Source organism: Xenia sp. Carnegie-2017, unplaced genomic scaffold, assembly GCF_021976095.1.
Source record: "Xenia sp. Carnegie-2017 unplaced genomic scaffold, XeniaSp_v1 HiC_scaffold_21, whole genome shotgun sequence".
Lineage (NCBI taxonomy): Eukaryota > Metazoa > Cnidaria > Anthozoa > Malacalcyonacea > Xeniidae > Xenia > Xenia sp. Carnegie-2017.
This window is the reverse complement of record NW_025813484.1, coordinates 7,793,896-7,820,700: the sequence shown is the minus strand read 5'-3', so window position 1 is coordinate 7,820,700 and position 26,805 is coordinate 7,793,896. Positions and strand designations below refer to the sequence as shown.

At 33.6% G+C, this 26,805-nt stretch overlaps 1 protein-coding gene across 6 annotated transcripts in view; it reads left to right on the top strand.

The window, feature by feature from the left end:
• LOC124444980 (interferon-induced very large GTPase 1-like) overlaps nucleotides 1–26,093 on the top strand; it is a 45,935-nt gene extending 19,842 nt beyond the window's left edge. For 3 of the 6 annotated variants that reach the window (XM_046995685.1, XM_046995683.1, XM_046995682.1), the window contains 9 exons: nucleotides 7,796–8,047; nucleotides 9,471–9,515; nucleotides 10,282–10,326; nucleotides 11,238–11,334; nucleotides 12,326–13,365; nucleotides 13,847–14,071; nucleotides 14,799–14,942; nucleotides 15,619–15,669; nucleotides 19,923–26,093. In XM_046995685.1, the coding sequence (XP_046851641.1) occupies nucleotides 7,796–8,047; nucleotides 9,471–9,515; nucleotides 10,282–10,326; nucleotides 11,238–11,334; nucleotides 12,326–13,365; nucleotides 13,847–14,071; nucleotides 14,799–14,942; nucleotides 15,619–15,669; nucleotides 19,923–24,835 (6,812 nt within the window). In that variant the 3' untranslated portion in view covers nucleotides 24,836–26,093. Of the gene's footprint in view, nucleotides 1–1,405; nucleotides 1,670–2,624; nucleotides 2,677–5,236; nucleotides 7,000–7,795; nucleotides 8,048–9,470; nucleotides 9,516–10,281; nucleotides 10,327–11,237; nucleotides 11,335–12,325; nucleotides 13,366–13,846; nucleotides 14,072–14,798; nucleotides 14,943–15,618; nucleotides 15,670–19,922 lie in introns of those variants that run through there. The other 3 variants (XM_046995680.1, XM_046995681.1, XM_046995684.1) reach the window with 3 other exon arrangements.
• Nucleotides 26,094–26,805: the final 712 nt, after the last annotated feature.

Below are 26,805 nucleotides of genomic sequence, written 5' to 3'. Positions count from 1 at the left end.
TTTCGTGTTTGTTGCACGCATGCCGTGTTTATGTAATACCAAAAGAACTTTTGATTGTCTGGGGTCTAGAAATTTTTTCAACTAGATAGCTCACTAATTTTGCAATCTGGAGAGTTGCTTTGACTATAACCATTCTACCAAAAATGTTTTAGCTGCAAGACATCCGTTTGCCGAAGTGTGCTTCGTCGGGGTGGATAATTTGACCATTTCTAAATCTTTTCTGATGAATAATGTTATTAGTGAAATAATATGAAAGATGGTAAATTTAGAGGCAAAATCATAAATGCATGGCTTTGTGGAGCTTGTATGTGGTATCTTGCCGTTGGTCTGACATGATTATTTTGAAAAGCAAAATTTATTGTCCCAATGTCCTTGTAGAATTTTGTTATTCCAGTTTTTTTACTGAACAGATAGAAATACTCTGCTTAATCATAGACATTGCTTTCATAAATTCAAAACAAAAAGATGATAAAGTTTTTCAATCAGTCAAAGTTGCCAAATTAAGGTAAAACATTGATTTTTCATGTGAAAATAGATTATTAAGCGATGAAAAACTTTAAAGATGAAGAGGATGAAGATCCATCGAAATTTTCTTTTGCTACAAGGTCCAAGAAACCCAACCGATACATTTTTATTTGTATTACAAGAGTGACAAGGAGCTGAACCAAAAGCTTTAGTGAAGTATCGAACCGTTACAGAAGCATTTAATTTTCATGATGATAAGTCTCTGGACATTTTTGCTTGGATGAATAATTTTAAAATTCGTTGAAGAAAGAGTGAAAGAAGTGAAAAATTTTCTAAAGTTGCAACAACATGGCCCAGTTTTGGCTGATTTGGAATGATAAAATATTATGCTGAATTGTGGGGCAATGATGAAAGGCCAACGTGTAGCATGAGAAAAATGGATGATGTCTGTAAGGATATTTAAAAAAATGCTGAACATAAGATTTCTTTCATGAAGACATTATGTATTGAACATCAGCCACCATTGTGTAATTGTTTTTGAAATTAGAAGATTATAGAAGATTTAGATTTTACAACTGGTGCAACTATCAAAGTGACAAAACAGGATTTCCTCCAGATGATGAAGTAAAAAATGACGACGATTTCTTCGTCGACAATTTCCTTGACAAAGATTATGGTATTTAAGACGAGGATTATGATACATTAAAGTTTCACTCACCGCCATACTCTTGAGACTCATAAACAATGTCGCCCACTAATGCTGTTTGGTGCTCACAATAACACTCATAAAATATTCTTTTGTATCAAACAATAAACATGGCTTAATTGCGTATATCTATGAGAGGATATGTTGCTGATATCTATGAGCATGAAAGAATTAAGCTTCAAGCAAAAATTAAGTAAAAAGTAAAAACGTCTCGATTTTTTGCATCAGTGCACTCGTTTTTTAGCATTTGGCTAGTTCCAATATTATCATGCACTCTGCATGACGTTCTTAGTCATGTATTTTTATTTAAATGATAATTGCTGTTAGTCACTGATGTAAACGTCGTTATATAACTGAGATGTTCTACGTTGAAGTCATTAATGTTAATGAAACAGTTTGTTGAAGAAAAGTCTTAATTTGCCTTATCTTCGTTCGTTATCCGAATGCGCTTATGCAACGAAACTCACATGGATCAAAAGAAATTGATACTGAATTAAGGTATGAAGTTTAATCGCAATTTTTCACCTGCTATTCAAGTGGTTGTGTTGCTTTTATTTTATCTTTCACTTTGTATCGGGTGTGTGTCAGTGATAAATGAAAAGATTAAGCATGCAGTCACTTTAACTGAAGTTTTAAAGTCCAAATTCTAAAACTATAGTGTAATTTAGAAAATACAAACGAGATTTCGAAACTGCATTCCTGACATTACAAGTTTACTGAAGCATCGCCATGAAGATGAAATGAACATGCACGACATGTCGATGTTCAATGTTTTTATCCCAAATTAAACTCATATTCCTAAAGCTATAAGTGCCTTTTGAATTATAGTCAATTTTGTTAATACGACTAAAACTTGTGTTTCATTTTACATTTCTTAACATTGTCTTTAATGAAAATCTGCATGTACATTCTATTATCAAAAATTAATCTTAATGCGTTGAAAAGAGTAGAAGGAAAGCTTCTATGATTTCAAAATAAGCTTAAATCTAAGTTCTGAAAGAAAAGTGATTTACAAAAAAAATTAATAAAAATGATGTCATAGAACAATTTATAATTAGGCTTGGCTATAAGTCTTACATTCTACTGACGTAAAATCACCAACGTCTCACGTCAATACGGGGAAGACCTTGCCCCCAAAAGGAATATTTAAGCCTGGTTACAATTTTGTGTCTACTTTGGACAAGTGAATGAAAAGTGTTTGTAAAATTTGAAAACAACGATGATTTCATTCTTTATATGAACATCAACAGCTTGAAGCTGAAATGAAAGACAACAAAACTCTCGTGCCTTAAATTCCATTTTTGTTATTGATGATAATTACTGCAAACAACACTGGCTGATTTTTGACTGTGAGATATCAAGGAGCACCAGATAATCTATTTGTTGCTGGTGCAGCAAAGAAATCCCCATTGCATGAAGTTGGATTGAAAAAAATTCCAAAAATTGTTTATAGGTCAAAAAAAACCTGAAGAACGTTCTTTTGGAATAAGAAAAGGACATTGATAGTAAGTCTAACTACTGCTTTAGCAACTTTTTACGATTAACTAAATTAATAGAGCTGCAACTTTTATGAACCCCGAAATTCGTACAATAAAGATTGTATTTCACGGATGCATCAAAGCAAGGCTGTATATGCATGGGTCTGTTCGATGCCAACAATAAACCAAATGAAAATGTTTTAAAGAAACGTTTTCATATCGATTTTCTTGAGCTGCAAGGAGCTTTTTTAGCAATTCAATCTCTTTTGACAAACGAGCTCCTCATTAACTGTGTTCCTGAACGTGTGCAACACTACATCAGTTCATACATGAATCATATAAGTGTGGCACATTCTCTTTAACTCATTCAACTTGCTCAGGATCGTTTGACTTGGTGCATCAAGGGAGACATATTTGTGATAGTGTTTCAGGCAAGTGAAACAGCTGCCCAGATTATGACTTCCTTGAGTTCTTTCTGTTCGGGTAGCAATGACTTGATGCTAGATCAAACATCATTAATCCCTTGTTTGATCAATGAAAAAGCCGATTACTTCTCCTTGAGATCAACTTACTATCTCCCAATTTCCTAAGCTGAAGACCAGACCCGGTGTGAGTAACTCAGCTTTTGAGTATCTTCGTACATAAATCCCCATGGCTTTGTACCTCCCCGACCAATATGGCTGCCATGTTTTTGTTATCTCCACACAACGTTCACAAATGATTTCCCACTAAATTTTGCGAAAACAAACTCAAATTTTAATACTTTAAAACTTCAAAGCGCAAACAATAGAACACACTGGGTTTACCAATGTGAACAAAATCATTTAGTTGACAGATTTTCCACACACATTTTATTAATGGAAGGTTGTTTGAAGTCGACCAGTGAAGTTGAATATACATTTGAAAGTTTTGTTCTAGTGGAGTGTGGTTTTGATCAGCATTAACTTATTTACAGTTGTGATCGCTCAGGAAAACTTGAAACAGTGGCTAATCATTTGAATTTTACTTACACTCTATGCCTTTATTTTACCTTTTGTTCAGTTAAAACAGCTTGGAAATACTAGAAAATTTCATATCTATAATAAGTGGTCTTTTAATAGAATATTCTTTTGTGTGAAGTGATATCTGCAAAGACACCGTATTTAAATCAATTTTATATTTTAGAGCATGGGATACACTTTATGTAAGATTATTCGTTTCAATATTGATTTCTTACAATATTTGCTGATAAATCTAGAAAAAATGATAATAATAGACAAGGGATTATGGACTCTATCGTACAAAATGCAGCCAACGATAAGTTTTTGAAAAAATTGGTAAGTAAGGAATAGTAATACTAATTACTTTAGAGACTCAGACTAGAACCAACGAGCATCTTGACCTAAGGGGGCCCGCTTACAACAAGAATAGTTGTAGAGAAAATAATTTAACACTATTCTTTTGCAATTTTCACAGTAGTCATGAAATTTAAACGAAATTTAAACCCTTTATATGAAATAAATGAAATTTAAACCCTTTTAATTACTTTAGGGGCTTCCATATCCCCGGCCAATATGGCTGCCTTGTTTAAAATATCCGTACTGGCCATCCAACGTTCATAAAGTCTCGTGATATAGGTTTCTCTACCTTTTTTTGCATTCTTACGCCGGTTTGTGGGGTTTCCCCACTGTGGATTTCCCTTGACTTGGCAGAAACGATAACAATTTGGGGGAAGCAAACACAAATTTTAGTATTTCAAAAATTCCTAACAGATCAAACAAGTTATTCTGAGTGTATAAAAACTGGTCATCTTTAATATCAGTCAAGATTGAGAAGTAGCATGATTCAACAGCAATTTACCACGATGGAGACGTAAATGCAATGGTATACAATACTGCTGGGGATCAATTACTGTTGAACCATGCAAACTCTTACTGTCAGCAGATTTCAAAGGTGACCATTTTTATGGTGCATCCCTTCATAATCATTGTGCACAGGATAATGCATCAATTTTAAGAGTTATTGAAAATAATTGCCGTGCCACAATATGGAAACAAACAGTAGTCCCATTCTGTAGAAATTTTTTGTGTCTTATTACACACATGTCTTATTACGCATGTGATTAATATAGTGGTAGCCTGTAAATTACTTTTTCGGACCAACAGGAGCCGTGAGCTAGGTGGCTAGCTGCAGCCAGTAATCTAATTAATTATACGGCAGATTACACAGTAAAATGAACCTACTGTCTGTTTCAATACTGTGGCCGAGTGGTGCAAAGTCATCAACTGATCTAATTAAAATTTCACAAAATCTTATTGTTTTCCGTTCTTTCCTATGAATATTTCAAAGTTTTTTGTTTTTTTGCAGATGTTATTGAATGTTTATTTATGTTTTATGCAGGACAAAATGTGTACATTTGATTAGTTTTGAGTAAATTATCAGCCAAATTGGTTAATGTTTACATCAATGGTGGGGTAAAGTCAATATTGAATAAAAGCGATCGTAAATTTGCGATGAAAAATGCTGTTAGGACTTTACTTAAACATGTAAAGAAAATTTTGTTGTGTTTCTATTTTTTTCTAACAATGAATACTTAAACACATTATAGACTGGCCTGCTATCTACTAATGACTGTAATGAAGACTGTCTAGAATATTCTGTAGAAGAAAAAACATTTGCACATTATTATCCTTTGTGAAGGATACATTATTTTCTTTGAGCACAACTTTCAGTCTCTAATGGTGATGGAAGCAAGAATAAAATCCGCTTTGAGCATAGTTGTGGATGTTTGGGAAGGCAAAAATGGAACATATTTTATTGATGAATTCAAGAACAAATTGGAGACACTACGCGAAAATTCGTCAGGAAATCTTCGCGAGGATTCGCCAAGGAATCTTCGGCACAGTTTTTTGCACTTTGAAGACGGAGTTGAAAAGCTAAAACATTTGGAAGGGTGTGCTGCAAAGCAACCATCGTCGTCAACATTGCTAACAACAATGTTATCTCAATCTAAACCGTTGTTTGAACTAGCTGGAGAGAGGGCGAAAAAAGCATTTGAGGATGCGTCTTTAAGCATCGAAGATAAGATAACAGCAAGCACGATTCGCATAGCAAGCGCTATTCTTCAACACTTGGATAACTGTGAGTCAGCGACAAGAGATTTGTTGCGATGCTTGAAAGAATTAAACTCATCGGTTGTCGCGGAAATAAAGGCCGAATCTCAAAATAACCCAGGAGACGAAATCTTTGACAGTGTAATACGTATCAACGTCAATTTGGCCGATTTCATATTTAAGCACACTAACAAGAGAATGTATGTTATGGAGTGGCCCTTGATTCAATATGGCAAGCAGTTGATTCATCCTTTCTATTTCAAAAACATCAAGGAAATTACTGCCACGTCACTACCTTGGTACACAACTGACCTTCGTAAGAATATTGATTTCTTTAACAAGAAAATGATCGTAAACAGAGAAGGGGAATTACTTGTTTTCGATGGAAATGAATTGCAAAAGCTTGACAGCAAGAGCGAAAAGTTTCAAACATGGTGTAAAGAAAGTCTGAATGTTGAAAATAGACAAGTAAAATGCATGAACGTTGATGAAAATGGCATGGTATATCTACTTTTGTATCGTAAAGACCATTCAAATGGCAATTATGTGTTGAAACTTTGTTTGGAAGACAGAATTGTTCAAAATTGTTCTTTGCATTTTCTTAATGATAAAAAATTTAGTAAGATTTTTCTAGCTGCCACGCCCAATGACAAAGTGATCCTTGCTACAGTTAAAAGTTCAAGACGCAAACGAAGTGAAATCAATATATATGTGTGTGACGGTAAAGGTAAACGTATTAAGTCTTTTGAACAAAAAGTTAAAGGTGGTTTTATCAAGTCTGTTGTACGAAAAGTTAAAGGTAAACCAGTTGATGATGAAGTGAAAAGTTTGTCCATTTCATCCTGTGGAAATATAGCAATTTTGACAAATGCATCAGGCCAATCTTACGAACTCATCATTTTTAAGTTGGATAACACTTTTGTTAAAAAGATGAAATTTCATTCACAGGTTAAAGGAATCAATGCATACACTCGAGTCATTTACACTCCCTTTGACAACACTATCAAAGGTTTTTATTTTAAAGAGGACAAATCACAGCTTGTTATTGAAACTTTTTCCATTGAAACCAACGAAATTAAAATAAAATGGTCTGTAATGCTGATGAATACAGGATATTTTTCAGAATTATTTGATGGTTTGTTTCGTCTTGTTCATCATGCAAATGGAAAGGTGGCTTTGCTTTCAAGTGAAAGGATAATTTACATAATCAAAGGGAGCAGTGAGCATTATGGCATGGAAGTGAGCTTGGAATGGAAAGGTATTTCTAAACTGAAGACAGATTTAGTCTCGAGTGTGAAGAAAGGTTTGAGTGATGGATATTTAAGGGGAAAAACCAAAACATTTTTTGTTATCTCGAAAAGATCACTCATTTGAAATAACTGACTGCTATACAACTGCCTAGGACTCATTTCTCTGATTGATTATGATTATCTCAGCAGCATTTGTATTTGCAATGCATCTTTGTCTTTTTAATTTCAGTCTCATTTTGAAATAAATATTTTTGGGATGAAAAAAATCCCAGTGTTCCCATTAGTTAATGTGGCACTGTACTAGGTCAGTCTTGATTTGTTTAATGTTTACGCCAGCTACTTGGTCCCAGGTCAGCTATAAACCTGTAAGTCGTATAAACATGGCTTTGAAGAGCCCGGTGACCAACATGTCATGTTCTCTCACAAAAGTTACTAAATATGTTTCGTTTCTCTTCTGTTTGATGTTAGTTTTCAACTCCACAAGACGGTTGTATTAAATAATTTCTCTATACTGTTTTAGATGTTCTAAATTTTTTATTAACGACAAATCTTCGTTAAAATATCGCAGCGACATTGCTGGCTGGGAGCTAGTTTGCCTCATGTAATCAGGTTAATTTTAAGATAGTCAACAAACCTTTCTGCGCAAGGTGTAGTAAGGGTCACCAGTATGTTTAGCAAATTTTGAAATCGTGAGGCATGTCGAAATGTTATATTTACAATGAAAGGGATATCAGCGACATTGAAAGTAATCACATATATTAGTAGCATTATAAATTGTTAACTATTACCTTGTTGTACATCTAGGACATCCCGATGCTACAGTAGTGAGTAATGTTCCCGAAGATAGTGATCTCTGGGAAATTGCTGAAAAGATATATCCTCAATGGCTGGAGCTTGCTAGAATGCTGGACATACCAGAAGAAAATTTGCAAAAGATATGCTCTGTAAATAATAAATTGCCATTGGAAATGCTTTTGAAGTGCAAAATAACAGAAAGAAAAAATGCCACCGCGAATATGTTAGTTAAAAATTTAAATGCCTTTGGCCATCGACAAGGTAGCATTATTTTTGTTGTCTAATTGTAAAGAAATTGAAAAGAAATGCAGAGAATGTTTTAATGACTTTTTTCTTTCGCTCAAAGAAAACTTTCAGTGCTAAATTTTCAGAAAAAATAATTGATCTGTTTATGAAGTTTGGAGCACTTATTTTCAATTTGTGAAGAGTATCTTAATAAACATAGCAAATATACATCTTATATATCGGTTGTGATAGTTTCTATTTTAAAGTATACGTTAGAATATGTGTCACTTCGCTTAAGGACTCTGCTCAACACCAACATTAGCATTTTGATGTAAGTATAATCAATTTTTAAACGGTGAGCTAGGAAAAGCTGTCAAATTTTTTCGCTTGCAGTAAGTTTCACCAATAATGAAACGAAGATCGTTCCGAAAATAAACAAATTTATAAAATAAAAAATCGAAAAAGTACTAATACGTATCTAATGTTTGACTCATAAACATTCTCATTTTATAACAAGTTGTTTTATGTTTATTTATACGATGCTCTTCTCCAAATATGATAAAACATTTTGGAACCTTGCTTTGGCTGCATACCCGTGAAAAGTTTGTTTGTCAATCAGCTGACTTTATATTCATCTCAATTTTAACGATAGAAAATTCTCTATGCATCGAAACCATACATTTACAGGCCAAAAATTACATAATAAAATCTGAAAACCATCGCCACTACGCAGAACTTTTTGGATTCGCTTTCTAATACAGTCATCACATTGATAAATTATATAGCTAAACAGTTTGCCATCTAAAATTAACTGCGAATAGAAATACGTCAAGGATACTTGCTTTTTGAAATATGTTTCTCAAATTATTATAACTCACTTGGTTTATTATATATATACATTGGTTTATCAAAAACGCGCAAGCATGAATACAAATGTAAAACAGAATCATTCCGTATTATACCACAATACTTATATTTTTGATTATTAATGGCTAATATTGTTGATCAATTCTTTATACAGCTTTTACGCTCACTTAAAATGTATAAAAAACATATTCTACAAGTCGTACAACTAGGACACGCCACATTGAAAGTCCTGTGTACAAAACTATTTCCATTATTTATAAGACCTAATTACAACTTCAGCGAGTTTTTCTTTTTGGACCGAGACAAGTTATTTACTGGATATTGTTGATATTACAAAAAGCTGGCACGATATTCAGATTGTAACAGTAATTGTTCAATAAATTGGTTAAATTAAAGGAATCTTAAAACTTTAACATTTGTATCCGTATATTTTATTGATAAATATTAAACATTGTGATTTGAACTTTAAACTAAGCATTCATGACATGATGTCAGATAAATGATTGATAAATGATTGCTAATTTTAATTAACGTTGTTCATTCAAGAAGTGTTTTTTTTACTATGAATTGAATTTTTCCCGTCTTATTTTAGACGAATGCGAAAGAACTCATCAGGGATTCCCACGCCAGCTGGAAGGTAATATGTAGGGATATTTATTATCAAAGTTTTTTTGTTTAGTTTTAATATGAAACAAAATAATCTACTTTGTATAATAATTTATAACTAATTTCTAATTTGCGATAATATATGGTTTGATCAATGTATTATAAATTAATTGTGGGCCACCTCTTTCCTTGTCAAAGTAAATATATATGGAGTCTTCTTTTTTAAGAAACCCTTGCTAATTCAGTGGATTAATTAGATGAATTGTAAGATACACGTAAATTGAAAGCTCATGTAGACAGTTTTAAGAAGCAATAAAAGTTACAGGTTCCATTGGGAAATTTATCTATTGTAGACAAAGATAAGATCACTATAGAGTGAACACTTCATGTTTTTGTCTATGTGCATGTTGTGCCGCGCATATCATTCTTGATTTCATTACTCAGAAATGACATCATGTCACTTAAATGGTTAAAAACAACCTTTTACCAGATGGAATAATATGGCGCACGTGAGAACTCGTTGCACACCTCAGTGATCCTTCTGTATATTTATCATTTTGTGCCATTATAAGGACTCGGAAAAATGTCTTCTTGAAATTTTTCTGAAAATAAGAAATAATATCAAAAACATTATTTCAGTAATATTATTTTTCTCCCTCACTCAAGGTGTATAAAGGATAAACATTGTAATTGTTAGGTTTCATGATCAATTATTCGGTTGAATCATGGGCATTAAGTTTAGAATTTATGATTTATATTGCAATAGTAAAAAGCATGTAATTTTTTCTATTTCATAGATAAAAATAAAAATACAAATATGGACAGCCAAACACATACAACAGGTATAGTCTTTTCTAAACTTGTCAAAACTGTGCTGAACGGAAATTTTTTTGTATTCACCTGGGGTTAAGCAAATTTTGATAATGGTTGTCTCAAATCATTCCAACTTAATTTTTCATAATAAAGTGCTTTTCAACCCAACATTCAGACAACAGCTAGTGTAAAAATCCAGTTAGTTTATTTTCTTCTTCATAAAATAATGAGTGGCGACTAATTTGAATGAGTTACAAGTACACAGTAGAGCATTTTGATCTAATCTTATTGAAAATATGCTACTTTCACTGTTGCAAACATGCAAAAGTTTCGGCACACTGCTGCAAAAAAAAGGTCGGCAATTTGGAACGCTTTGCTCCATCGTCTCCTGGAGTGAATTTCTGCCCCTACAGCTCTGTTATTCATAGTGAAATTTACGTAATTACAATTTTCAATGACAATTTTACGTTCATTAATATAATGATTTATGAAAATCTATTACTGCTATGGAGAGCGCATTGTGGGTTTTGTGTGACAGAAAAATGAATTTTGGAAAAATCACTAGCCATTGGTAAAGTCAAAATATAACTCAGATAACACAAGATTTAAAGCATTCCATGCTTAAAGCCCTCAGCCCTCAAATTTTGTCATGCTATGCATATATGTTCACTCACTGCAAGAACAAAAATTTCTAAAGAAAAAACTAATACTAAAGATGTACAATTTACTTACGTATAGCAGGATAAAAATTATGGGGGCTGCTATGTCATTGATTCAAAGGCAAACGCTGAAAGTAGAACTCGTGCGAAAAAAAAGTCTCGAACATTTTCTTTCAGTTAAAGTTACTGTGGTTTTTTTTGTTTGCAACTTTCTCAACATTTTGCTTCCAAAAAATTTTCTATCTTAAGACCGTTTTAGACAATATTCCATATTCTTCTAGAACCTGAAAATGTGACGGACACCAATGAAGTTTTTAAAGAAAAGTTCCTCAACGACGATTACAACATTCGAGATGAAATTGTCAATACCCTCCAAAGGTAAAATTTTTATATTTTGTTATCTTCCATAACTAAGAAAAAATGATGAAGTTTCATTCATAGCAACTTTTGCGAGGTGGAGATTTAGTTCTTCATATTGTTTAGGCATTTGATCTTAACAAACAATTAGCTCACAATTATTGGATGAGGTTGAGCATGATATCAAGAATTATTCAAACAGAGGTCAAAATTACCTACCAAAGCAAAGCTCAGGCGGAAAGCATTGACCAAGGTCTGAATATTTCATTATATCATGCAAAAATCGAATTCAATAGTTGTTTTTTTATACAATAATGAATATGGAAGCTTTCATAAAGTTTTCTGTGCTTTGGCAATAGTTTTTTCTGTTCCATTTTGTCTTTTTCTGTAAGCACTCGATGGCAACTTTCCTGACTGACAATGTAACACACCCCGTGTATTTTTACGAATTTATTTTCAATAGTTCAAGCGAAAACAGTTTGTAAACTCCTGAAAATCTTAAGCGAGATTCTGTCACGTTTGTTTACAATTTTCTCATGAACCATTATGTCATCTACAGAAAAATTATTCAATCACATTTAACATACACAGCACCAACACAACCGTGTTTAAGAATTATTTTTGAAAGATGAAGAATTATTAGGCTAGTTAATGTTTATCGTTGGTTTCTATAAAAAGTTTTTTCCCTTTTGAAAGGTCTATGTTAAATTTAGATTTATCAATAAAGAATACAGATCACACTCTTCATTACAAGTAATGAGTGGTTTTTACGTATCCTCTCCGTGCTGGTGTTAACTACCGTTATGCTGGCAAAAACAACGCCATTTTATGAATAAAACATCTAAAAAAACTCACACATTTACGTCATACAAGAGCAACAACGACAAATCATGTTAGGACTCTAAAACGTTTCTTTCTCTTCAAAATTTTTAGAAAGAGCGACAACATAATATGTAACACGGACAAATAATCAGCTTCTCTTTCTTATATTTATTCATTTTGCCTTATTTAGTTTCGTGCGGATTAACGGAGCTGTTAGAATATCTGTTCCAAACCAAGAGATACCTTATGAACATTTATTTATTACAGTTGATAAACAGGAAAAAATGTTGGAAGACAATATAAAAAAAAGGATTGATTCTAAATTTGGATGGAAAGCTTCAAGATTCATCGAATTACGAAGTTCAGCATCGAAACCATTAAAGTTAACATATTATGGTCATCTTTGTTTATTAAATACGTTTCGAGATATTAGCTGTGAGCTAACAATGCTCAGTAGTAAAGATAAAAACTATTTCGCTTTGACCTGTGCACATATTGGTTGTGTCAGTCACCGAGTGGAAGATCAGGAAAGCGATGTTTCGAAAATAATTGATACTGTTGATGCCAGAAATAACAATAATTGTAACAAATATTTCTGCCAACCGCCCAATTGGGAAGAGGAGAAACAACTGGGTACCTTTCCCTGCAATACGGTTAGTGTGTTTAATGATGAGACCGATTTTATGTCTATTCCAGTTGGAAAGAAAGAAGATTTTCAGCGTCTCGGTGGAGATGATATGGAGAATCTTGCGTTAAGATTAAAAGAAATGAACAAAGAGCTTTATGAAAGATTACGAAATGGCCAGGGTTTTGTCGAAGTTCGTACAAGTAATCACACCAAGGGCTTCATAAGTGAACGGAGTTATTCATATTTTGGTAAAACTTCGAAGGAACCGATTTTCAAAAATGCTGTTAAAGTGAAAAGTGATGGCTCTTTTCTCAAGGAAGGTGACTCGGGAAGTCTTGTTTATTTAAAGGATCGAGAAAATGTTTGGCAGCCATTTGCTTATGCCGTGTGCGAAATAAATGATGACGAAGACGATGACGATCATGATGACGATGATAGTGATGATTATGATGATGATGATGATGATGATGATGATATCATAGGCTGCAAGAGAACCTATATATGCTTAAAATTGTATAAAGCATTGGAGATATTTGATCTAAGAGATGGGAAGTTCTTTATAGAACCCAAAAATAGCAACTGTGGCTTTCCGTCTGAAAAAAGTAATTTATAATATGCAAACATTTATAATGTTTCATGCTTCCATAATCCTTAATATCGAACGTCATATAGCAAAAAATGTTTGAATTTTTTATAACTTAATAGATATAATCGGTGGAAGGTGCGTTACTGAGGGAGGGTAATCACTTGAAATCAATTGAAAGCAAGCAATTTCCACGAAAATACGTTTTAGATGTATGCTGAAATTTTAATGGCAATCACTTATATCAGTATTTTGCAAAAGCCATAATTCCTTAAGATAGTTTACAATAAGTAAATTTACTTATTTGGCAAAGTATGCATGAAATGAGAACTAGATTCAAGAACACTTGTACACTTTGACTAAATGTGAAAGAAAAAATTTTCATAAATGCTTTGTAGAGCGAAACTGTTGCAATTTTTTTGGCTAAGACCCAATATGCAAGACTTGTTTCTTTTTGGTAGATAAATTGTCCGCACTAATCTATTTTTATCACTTTTTAGATAGTTTACCTGGTGAATTAACAGATGAAGAAAATTGTTATGAACATCATGCCACTCGACAATTACAAACTGATTCTGAACTGGAATCATTTCGTTCAAATGTTCAGGCATTTCAAATGCTGTTGCATTGGAAAAAGGAAAAAGGAAAAGATGCTACTATAAAAAAATTGGCAGACGCCTTAATCAGTATAGGTCGTTTGGATCTTTTAGAGAAATTTTTACAAGGTATTGCCTTTTTGATGAAATACTCAAGCGTTATAAATGAATACTGTCGTCATTGACATAAATATGAGTACACAGCAATATTTTCTCTTCAACCCTTATTCGGCTGTAATTTGTATAATTTGTATTATTATCTGCAGAGAAAAACTGCTTAATACCAAAGCGAAAACCATTATTAGCGCTTTTTATAAATTTTATTATGTCCTAAAATTTTCACTGCAATATCACAGAATAATAACTATACAGAAGGCTCACTCAAGTGTGCTCTGCGTCCTTACATCCGCCATCATTCCAGCAAAATATTTAAGGTTTTCATTTGCCAATTACATGACGTCATTTCGTCGCAATGAAATGGAAAATATTTCAATATAAGAAATGACGTCGTGTCTTTTTAGTCGTTGAAAACAAGTGAAAAGCTCTAAATATCTTGCTGGAATAATGGCTGCAATTCGTATAAATGAGTGCATTACTTATAACGCTAGAGCATATCTTAATAATTTAGTTTTCGGTGGTTGTTTATCCTGGTTGTATTTTGTATTGAAACGACATTCAAAAATCAGGAGGCAGCGAGTAATAAATATAATTTTTCAAGTGGACGTTTTTCATCCAAAATTTTTTTTTTGCATCCATGTTTTTGACAACAGTTCCCAGGCCCTGTTGTACATCCATTAGTTTGTAACACAGTTTCACGAAAAATTTTTAAAGTTAGAAAAAAAATTTCCGTTTCTAGTTGATAAAGAATCTAACCAAACCACGGAGAAAAATGATTTGAATGATTTTGACAAAGAAAAGAAAAATGAGGAAAACGTCGCAGATAATATCGTCAAAGAGGAAAACGTAAACACCTCAAAAGATAGGATTGATCATGTAAAGGGTACGTTTTCATTTGTTATGAACGAGAAAATATAGGAAAATTTATCGCGTTTAAAAACATAGCAGATTGCTTTTCGTGCTGGATTGCATCATACACCTGGCCCAAAGTCGCTTGTGCAAGGGAGGTGTGAGTGTTGCATCTTTGTATCCCAATATTTCACTTGTTCGAAAAAGTGAACATATTTTATTAATAATAGCCACAGAACCGTCAAGAAAAGAATGAAAAGACGATGAAGTGAATAAACATGATGTCAAAGAGCAATTTATAACTAAGCTTTGCTATAAGTTTCACATTCTACTGACGTAAAATTGCCAACGTCTCACGTCAAATCGGTAAAAACACGGGAAAGACCTCGCCTTAAAAGGATTATTTAAACATGGTTACAATTTTGTGTCTACCTTGGCCGAGTGAATGAAAAGTGCTTGTAAAATTTGAAAAGAACGATAATTTTCATTCTTTATATGAACATAAACTGCTTGAGTTGAAGTAAAAGACAACAAAACTCTTGTTCCTTAAATTCCATTTTTGTTATTGATGATAATTACTGTAAACAACATTGGCTGAATTTTGAAGGTGGTCTATCAAGGTGCACCAGATAATCTAATTGCTGCTTGTGCTGGAAATAATCCCAATTGCATCAAGCTGGATTATAAAAAATTTCAAAAAATGTTTATAGGTCAAGAAAATCGGAAGAACGTTCTTTTGGAAAAAGAAAAGGACATTGATGGTAAGTCTAATTACTGCTTTAGCAACTTTTTACGACTAAATTAATTAATAGAACTGCAACTTTTATGTACCCCGAAATACGTAAAAGAAATATTATATTTCACGGATGCATCAAAGCAAGGCTGCATATGCATGGGTCTGTTCGATGCCAACAACAAACCAAATGAAAATACTATAAAGAAACGTTTTCATATCGATTTTCTTGAACTGAAATGGGCCTTTTTAGCCATTCAATCTCTTTTGACAAACAAGCTCCTCATTAACTGTGTTCCTGAACGTGTGCAACACTACATCGGTTCATACATGAATCTTATAAGAAGGGCACATTCTCTTTAACTCATTCAACTTGCTCAGGATCATTTAACTTGGTGCATCAAGTAAGACATATTCGTGATAGTATTTTAGGCAAGTGAAACAGCTGCCCAGATTATGACTTCCTTGAGTTCTTTCTGTTCGGGTAGCAACGCCTAGATGTTAGATCAAACATCATTAATCCCTTGTTTGCTCAATGTAAAACCGATTTCTTCATCTTGAGATCAACTCACTAACTCCTAACTTTCATAAGCTGGAGACCAGACCCGATTGCTTACCTCTCAGATGAATTCACCGTAAGATGAAAGGGTCTGCATGACACTAAGACTGATGCTTATATAATTCGACCAGAGGTTATGAAATATATTATACAAACGCTGTTTTTCATGTCAGTATTATTGAGTAAACAAAGAGAGAAATATAAGTCGCATCCAGTCATTATCTTTCAAGGGACATACCCTACCAATTGCCAAACGACAGGAAGAGGTCATTATGCCACAGTTTTTTGCTTTGGGCTCCACAGACAAACGTCTCTGCATTTCGGCTAAGTTTATCCGAGAGCCGCAAGGATTGTTAAAGTTATTTCTGTAAATGGCGTTTCTTTTCAGTCGACAACCATTTTCAAGAGCTGATTCAGTAGTAAACACTTCGAGGGAGACGCTTTTTATTCTAACATGCAGGATATTTTGAAGTTGGTGTCAATTCGCGATGTACCTTAGCTGTTTTTCTCTCAATTTTGTGCAGAAACACTACGTTTTGGAAAAATAATAGTTCCCATGAAACAGATATCCCAAATATCGTCGGAGCATAAAGTCGAAGCAGATATCCAAAATATCGTCAGAGAATTTGACTGCAAATAATGTCATTCAAATGATATTGCACAAGCGTTTTCTTATTTAAAAAAACTTAGATAACGGTAAAATTTAGAAAAATTTTGATTTCCCAGAAAATGGCTTTTATCGGAAATGGCTTTTGTTTTTGCTGCATCCTTGGGAAATGCTAGTAACATAAAATCATGGCAGATGTCTTTTCTTGCAATTTTTCGTAGTTGGTATATGATTTTGTGCTATCCAAGACAGCTTCTGTGAGCTATGCGATTTGTAACAATAGTTGTTCCTGCATTTTATACAATCGGTGCCTTAACATGATAAACAACTTCAGTGGTTCCAAGGGATTGCTTCAATCACTGCATGATTGTCATTGGCATAGATATGCTCCAGCTGTTGTTCCTGCAGTATATACAATCATAGCCTCAACACGATAAACAACTTCAGTGGTTCCAAGGGATTGCTTCAATCACTGCATGATTGTCATTGACATGGATATGCTTGAGCTGTTGTAGAGCTAATTGCATTGTGACTTAACTCATGTTCTCCACCGTTTAACCATCAGAAAAAACGAAAATTACATTCTGTTTTTCGTATATTTTTCTAAACAGACTAAGACTTTGTTTTTGTTATCGCCCAACTGATTACCTCTTTTTGCTATACAGAGAGACGTACAGTAAAGAAAGATTAAGACGTTTATCCTAATTATTTACCAAACAGTGACCAAATAGAAAACTTTGTACAAAAGAAAATTACAGCTATACTGTTCTTCCTAATCGTTTTTCTAGAGTAGGACCAACCATTTTTTGCTTGCTACGTTACTGTCAAAGCTGATAATTACATGTTTGTAAATGTAGATCGTCCAGGTTGGTATAGTCTTGAGAAGGACTGTTTTTATTGTTGTTGACTGACGTTTCGACCACCTTAGAGGTAGTCATCTCAAAGTCAAATGAGGAGTAAAAGTCAGGTCAGTAAAAGTCATAAAAGTCATTGTATTGTGTGTACAGGAAATTTGTACGTCAGTACTGTAAGTAATGCATTTTGCCGAGTCCCAGTCAATGTTGTGCTTTGTGATTCGGTGATGTTCGGCATTGTGATTAGTTTAGTCTTGTTTCTTAGTAACTCGTTTGTGTTCAGTAAGTCTTATGTTTAAGTTCCTGCCAGGTTTCCCGATGTAGGAGGCGTGGCAGTTTGAGCGGTTTGAGCAGAAACGAATGAGCCCATTGCTGTTCCACGTAGTTGTTTGTATTGATTACTTTTGTACTGGAAGTAAGTCGAGGTGAGGCAGAGCTCCAGTAGTTCCATAATGGCTACTGTCGGTAATGGAAGTATGTCCATGGTGTTTGTAATGAAAGTTTTTGTACAAGTAAGTGCCAAATTAAGTGGAATACTGGTGAACAGTGATTTCACATCAAAAGACACTAGTATATAGTTGTCCGGTATTTGCATAGTGCTCAGTTTTTTAAAGAAAGGTTCAGTGGATTGTAGCTTGTGTTTTGATATGCTTGTAAGTGGTTGCATTATGTTCGTCAAGTACTTTGATAGTTCGTAAGTAGACGAACCACAGAATGATACAATTAGTCGCATGGGTATTTGTGGTTTGTGAAGTTTTGGTAGTCCGTATAGTCTGGGTGGTCGTGGTACTGAACATCTACGTCGATAGTAAATACGTTCAGATATAATGTTAGATTTTATCATAGAGAAGATTTTGCTGTTAAATTTGCGTACTAATGATGGTGTTTGGTCTCGTTTGAGTTGTTCGTACGTTTGTCTGTCGTTAACAAGGGTGTCCAATTGTTCGCAGTAATCATACCTGTCCATGACATGTCCAATCCCTCTGAACAGTTCACAGCAATTACCGGTACCTTACAAACGACTTATTCACAATACAAGCAGACGATCAACTAAAAACATTACACTTCACACTAATTCACTATGAAAATACACAATTGACACCCACACATTACAACTAAAAACATCACACCTAAATCACACATCACAACTAAAAACATTTCACTTCACACTAATTCACAATGAAAATACACAATTGACACCCACACATTTCATGTACACACTATACAATGACGTAAGAACCAGATAACAAATACGGCTAACCAGACGTTTACTCCTCATTTGACTCTGAAGATGACTACCGAATTCCATTTCGTGCCAGAGTGTCTTGTTTTATAACCGGCATGAAAACTGGCCTTTTTAAACTATTTGCAAAGCCAATGCAAGTGGATTGTGAAAGGGAGATATGGGTACTTCATTAACACTTCACATTAATTTACTTGGAAAATTTTTGTTAATAACAACAACAATTTTCAAAAAAGACAAGATAAAAAGATAAAAAAAAAACAAGGAAAGAAATAAAAATGATAGAATTGTCTAGAACAATTGTTGATCAAGGCTTGAATATAGCCATAATAGTTTAATTTTCGATTTACGCTTAATCATCAGTATTATACCGAAACCAGTAAAAACATGGAAAGATTCCCCCTAAATAGCATCTTGTAACCCTGGTCACAATTTCGTACTTTCTCTGAGTAAATTAAACGTGTTTGTAAAATTTGAAACCAATGACGTCTCTTATCTATATGAACATAAGCAGCTTAAAGCTAAAATGAAAGAGAAACGTTTGTGTCTTAAATGGAATTGTATTTTTGATGAAGATTACCGCAAACTACAATAGCTAACATTTGAGAGTAGCATATCAGTGCGCACTAAATTTGTTTGTACCTGCGGCTGCAAATATCTATCGCATTAAGCTGGATTGGAAAACTTTGCAAAAAAAATTTGTGGGCCACAATAATTTGTTTATCCCAAGTTCATGTGTTTATCTTAGATTGATCAATCTATTATTTTAATGGTTTGGGTCCTTGAAACAGTGTCAAACTGTGGCATAAAGTTTTGCTTTCTTGCGCAATATACAGTATCGCCTTGCTTTGAGATTTTGAAAATTTTTGGTTGATTTTTAACACACAAAATCACAGGTAAAATTACTGGTAAAATTAATCTTAGTCGTTATTTGTAAGGCGTGTGCTGTGTAGTACACAAACTATAAATATAACAGCTAAATTTTTGGAGGTCATTCTTTATGTATTTCTTCAATTAGGCCCAAAAGAATTTCGTCAGGATTTCGAATTGGGCGTAACTTCCAATAAAACAGAAAAGACTTCTCATAAAACAAAACAAAAGGCAATATCTGAACTATGCGAACGTTTAGGTCTTAAAACAAAACTTACATCAAAACATGCACGTTCTGTTGGAACGTTTAATGACGACAAACTGACTTCTCCTGACCAAATTCCCAATTATATTCTTAAAATGTTAATGATGGCTAATCACCAAGCACTTGAATTTAAACTGGAACCATTAAAAAAAAGTAAAGTTATTTTAAAATCAAATGATGGTACTCATGTAAGTGATAGCGATGATGAGGATATAGATGAGATTGAATCAGATAAAGTCAAAAGTAAGAGTTTGGAAGATGAAGATGATTCCGAATATAGTGACAGTGATAAAGAAAGTAAAGTTGTGAAAGGAGTTAACCCTATGGATGCTTTATTAGGGATTTTCTATTGTTCTGATAATTTCTTACGACAAATTCTAGCTGTAAAACTTAGTGCATGTCAGCTCAGCGTTCCCTTTATTTTACCTGATCCTGATGATCCAGTGGAGAAGCAAACTATCTTGCTTTTAGCGTTGGGAAAAATAATAAAGTCTTGGAGAGGTGCCTCAATCAAAGACTCCGCAAAAGAGGTGTACGCAACAGAACATCCCTTTCCCATAGTTTCATTTATCCGGGTGGGTAATGTGACCATGTCTAAGTCATCTCTGATGAACAAGATTATCAGCGACGCTAATGGTGTTCATGAATTCTTCTTTCATAAAAACATTAAAGGTGGTGATGTTAAAAGGAAAATCGTAGATGGTTTGGTTGAACTTGTGTGGTATCTTCCAGGTAGGTGTGAGAAGAATACCTTAAGAACTGAAATCTGTTTTGCCAATCTACGCGGGGATGCTCAAAGTTTCAAGAAACAAGTTAATATAATTCGAGAAATATCAAACATTTTGTGTATTTTATTGCCCTCTGAAATACCTGACGAACAAGCGAGGAATTTTTTGGAAGAAGCTATATTATCCAAAGGTAAAACACTGCTGATTTTTAACGAAAAAAGGCAAGAAGAAGTGAACAAGTACTACAAAGATTTAAAGAAGTATCATGGTACAAAATTATCTTTCTTTACAAAAGCACTTAAGCCAAACAAATATGAATTTTTCGAAAGTATTCGCCAGGTCATACAGAAAAATACAAAAGATGCTGAAGAAAGTAAACTGAAATCTTTAGAAAATCTCAAATGCCACTCAAAGGAAAGTGGTGTTTATATTGATGAGGACCCAGCTTCTATCATATTGGAAGAAACTGTGGAAACGTGGCTTTTTGATGGGATTCAAGAAGCAAAAAAGCTGTTTAAGCTACAAGGTCATGTACCAATTTTAGCAGATTTAGAAAAAAAGATACATAATCCAAAATTTCGTCCCACTATCAAACAAGAAGAAGTTGTCAATGAATTATACAAAGAACTGGAAAATGTAAAAAAGGCTCAGATCGAATCTTTCAATAGTATGAACAAAGGTGTTATTAAATTCCTTAATTCCATACCTGTAATGAATGAACAGGAACTGAATAGAAATTTGCATCATTTGAAGTATTTATTAGACAAAGCTTCTCTACTTGTGATGACAGATTTACATCAAAAATATCGTCGGGCATTACTTTCTGTTAAAGAACCTACCAAAAATACGCACAATGATAATCAAGATTCACAAACCGAGGGAGAAAAGAATTTAAATAAACTGGAAGAATTGATATTAAAGTCCTCATTTGGTTTGGAGCATATCATTAGAGAGGTTGCCCAACTTTATCAGCTTCCTGATATTGCAGTAAATGATTATGCAGGTGCTGCAGCAAAAATTCTTCTTTCCGGGGAGCCTTTGGAATTGCTGGATGGTGATTCAGGTTACATACCAATGAAATGGTTTAATGCTGTCTATGAAGAATTAGAAAATCAAACAAATAACGCTAGCATTTACGTCATTTCTGTGTTAGGTATTCAAAGTTCGGGTAAATCGACAATGTTAAATACAATGTTTGGTTTAGAGTTTCCTGTAAGTGCAGGAAGATGTACTCGTGGTTCTTTTGCTTGTCTTGTTCCACTTAGTGATAAACTTAAATGTGACACAAATTTTGATTATGTGTTGACCATCGATACTGAAGGTCTGAAAGGAATGGCTGACCCAGAAGTGAGAGAACACGATAATGAATTGGCAACTTTTGCTGTTGGTGTTGCTGATGTCACGATTGTCAATATCTTTGGTGTAAACTATAATGAAATGAAAGAGTTTTTAGCGATGGCTGTTCATGCTTTCTTGAAAATGAAACTTGTGAAAGACAAGAAATCATGCAAGATCGTCCATCAAAATGTTGCTGCTGATGACGCTGCAGATAAGTTAATGATGGATAGGCGAAATCTAAAACAAAATCTAAACCATATGGCAAGGCTTGCAGCAATACAAGAAAATTGTGAAGATCAGTTTCAAAAATTAGATGACATAATGGCATTTGATGAAAATAAAGACGTATTTTACATACCAAGTCTATTGAAAGGAAGTCCTCCCATGGCTCCGATAAACCCAAATTATGGTAGAGACTTGCAAGAAGTAAAGGAGAATATTATTCAACTTATGTGCTCAAAAGAAGTGGTCAAGCTAACTGTTTCTTCATTCCGTGAACGAGTTAAAGGTCTATGGCAAGCCATGCTAAAGGAAGACTTCATTTTTAGTTTCCGAAATGTGATCGAAATCAGAGCTTATGCATCGTTAGACAAAAAAATGTTCAAAGAATCAGTAATACTAATGGTAAATGGAATGGCTGAAATTGAGAGAAGTATTGAAAGAGACTTGAAAATATGCACTACACGAGAAGAAAGAGAGAGATGTTGGATGAGCAGTAAAAAACGTATAATTGCAGAGGCAGAAGAACTCAAGACGAAAATGGAGAAAGAAATGCGGACGTTTTTTGAAAGTAGTGAAGATAGATCAACACTTGAACAATGGAAAGAAGACGTGATGGATAAAATTAAAAGATACAAACGAAATCAGGAAGCGTCTGTTATAGAAAATTGTGAGGCAACCTTCCACCATCTGCAGCAAAAACAAGATGTTGAAGAAATGAAAAAAAATTATGAAAAACAACTTGTGGACAGAGCAAAAAATTTAGTGCCATCTCAAAAAACAAATGACGAAGAAGAATGTAAAGCAGCATTTCAAAAAGAATGGAAAGAATGGATTGGCGAAGTTCCCCTTTGTGAGGAAGTAAAGCGTGATGTCAATGAATATATGCTTAATATTCTTCTAGCAGAAAATTCTGATCTTAATGCTGACATGATCACGAAACTAAAGCCAAAAGAGTATAGAATTTCTGCTTTTTTTAATGCTGATCCTGTCATTGATAGAAATGTGCTTTCATTTAATGGAGGGAGGGGTTTGAAAGTGGTCCAAAACGTGTATAATTGGTTCATACACGATGATGTGTCAAGGGCAAGTAATATCAAAAATAAAGTTATCTCTCAAGGAAAGCAAATTGTAGAGAGAGTTTCCAACATTGCTGTTAGATTTACTGAAAATGATCTTATAACAATGTATGATGAAATCATTTCTACCATTGATAAAGAAACAGAGAAACAAAACGTGAAGTTTAAAAAACCATTAGTATGTGACATACTGTTATACACATTTGCCCGTGCCTTTCCTATTTTTGATAAAATGGAAGAGCGTTATGTTGAAGAGCGTGATACTCGACGGAATCTTGAAAGTACTTTAAGACCAAGGCTTGAAAAGTATTTTATCAACCTTTGCAAAGAGATGGAGAAAGAAGTTTTGGCGGCCACGTCATTGGTTGATGTGCTTCGTGAGCCTATAATGTCAGAACTTAACAAAGGCATTGTAAAAGCAGTTGTTACTAAGCTTTCCACGAAAAGCATGTTTCTAAGCAAGGCTCACTTTCATGCCAGTGTTTTGATTCAACTTGGAGAAAACCCTAGTTTTGAATTGTTTATTCCTTATTTGAAGAATCCTGTTCAATTTTTGAAAAATAAATTAAAGGAATACGTCGAAGACTTTTGCTTGAACAAAGAATCGAAACTGGTACGATATCTGTTAAAAGTTGAAGGAGAGAAGCTGAAGTCAGATATATTTTCTGCCATTGAAGTGGCAAATAAGCAAGCTAGACATGAAATCGAACAAGGAAATGAGATTTGGAAAGTAAGGAATTGGATTAAAAAGTTTGTGGAACAGTGTTCTTCTCTTGCCATCACGAAAGAAATGTTTGCTGTCGCTACATTGGATGAAGATTTAAAAGAAACTGATATATTTGACGAAAAAATTCGTGAGTTGGTCGAAAACTTTGTACAATCCCTTACTGATGCTGAACTGAATAGTAAAACTATAAGTAATTGGCAGCCAGCACCCCACGAAATGCTTTCAAAATTATTGCTTGGGTGTCAGGCTGTTTGTCCATTTTGTAAAGCTTTGTGTGATCAGACTATGGAGCAGTCAAATCTTTCCGACGATGGTGAACACGTGACAGAAATACACCAGCAATACTCGACAAAATTACACCGTCCTCTGGGTTTGGCAGGTCATTACAATTCCGAAACCAAGATATTGATTTCCGATATTTGTACATTTCTTGTAGCTGGAGATGGAACATTTCAAAACATTGACACAAATTGGAAACCACATCCCTACAAAGATTATCAGTCAGTAAACGATTACTACAAATCGTGGAAAATTCCTCCAGATCTCTCTTTTGAAGCGTCTAGGTATTGGCAATGGTTCATGGTAAAGTTCTCGAAACAACTGGCGAAACATTATGAAGCAAAGGAAGCAAAAATACCTTCGAGTTGGAAAAGTGTGGCCTTCAGTGAGGCCGTAAAACAACTGAAGGAGGAATACGACTTATAAAAATCTTCATCAAAAACATCGTCTGAAGTCGATTTTTAATCAATGCTCTTTTTGTACCTCGTTTTTGTTGAAATATAATTTGATCAGTACCGGAATCATTTGATGTTTTTTTTGTTAAATAAATGTTTAAAGAAGTATACTAAAACTGTTGTGATTAAATTTTTGTATTGTTACACCTACCAATGCGTTCATGAAATATGGCGATCAATTTGTTTAGAACACTACATATAATTTAGCAACCTTAACTATGTAATCTGTACTTATTAAAATACATCCAGTTAAATATTCATTTCGTGACTATATAAACTACAAGTAATTTACCTTCCAAAACATTAAATAAATAATGTAACGATAAATAACAATTTTAAATACAATTTAATTTGTTGTGCTTGGTCTTAGCTATAATTGTTAGAAAGACAAACAGAATAACATATTCACTATGACGAAAACTAATCACATTGACAACATAAAAAAACAACAAACGGCAATGGTGAGAGTCAAAATAGACTTTACATCTTATTTATGATAAATAACCTGTGGCTTTCAACATTACGTGCAAAGACCCTTTTCTTTATGGAGGTCGTGGTGACAAAGCAATATTATACTGACTTATTGGTGAAAGGAGAACATTGTTATGATTGAAATCGATAAAATGTTTTGTTGCTAAACTTTCATTTGGAATTTTGTCGTGATATATGTTTCTCTCACAAAAAGTGCTGTGGCTTGTTCAACAAATTCTTTTGTCGCTAAAATATTCCTTTAATAACATGACCCATAATTTAATCTTATAGACTTCAATTAATTGCTTCAATTTAATTAGAAAAGCAGCAAAGTAGTCCTTCTTAACGTTATTTGTTGCACATAATTTTTATTTTAAAGTCTTGTAACTAAGCATAATTCTCTAGATTGTAATTTCGTATGATGTATGTTGTGTACGAGTCTTAATAACGTATGAGACCGTCAATTATTAATTGTAACTATATTTAATTTTTCTGATGATACTTCTATATATCAATTATCGTTTACTTTTCTTAAACATGTAAAAATTTATATAAAATGTAAGCATGTTATTATCTACACGAATACGTGTTATTGCATAACCGGTATTTTCGTTGCAAAATGTCGTAATATGAAACAATACAACCACAATACCTGTACAACATTTGAATCATATTCATATTTTTCATGTGTAACTCACGGGAAAATGATCCACCATGTCGGTTGATAACAATAAAATATTACGATTTTTTTTTGTTGAGACACCTGTATGGCTGATATAAAAACCACAAAAAGATAATATCACTTATTGACTGATTAAGGGCCCATTCACACTTAATTCATTTGCTAATCGAATTAGTTGATTCGAATTCGATTCTTTTTAAATGAAAAAACGTGAGTGTTCACATTTAAAGTTTTGTCCGCGTTATTTTTCGCTTGATAGCATAGTATTATAAGAAACTCAAAAGGATGGATATGGATTAGCAGGTATTTTAGTCTAATTATAGGGTATTGTGGGTACATACTTTAGAATCTATAGTTTAAGTAAAATTAATGTTTACATTTGCTTCACATGATTGACATTAAATTTTGGCGCCTTTCTCAGACCATCTTTGAATATTTGATTATAACAATATTTAACGAATAGAAATGGCGGAGATTACTGCAATGGGCATACTTTTATGAGAATACAAAAAGAACGCAAAAAACAGCCAAAAACTTTAGTTTAGTTACTAAGCTAAAAACATGTGATTGATCAAGATTGATCTGATTCTATTCGTGTTGCATGTTCACATTATCATGCAGATTAAACAAATCCGATTCGAGACCACCTTCTCAAGTGACCCAAGTTAGTTCGGATCGAATTCGTTTTCACATCACTTGCAAATGTTCACATTAACCCACATAAACGGACTCGAATCGATTTCGAGTCGATTTAAAATGTTAGTGTGAATGGGCCCTAAATCAAAGGA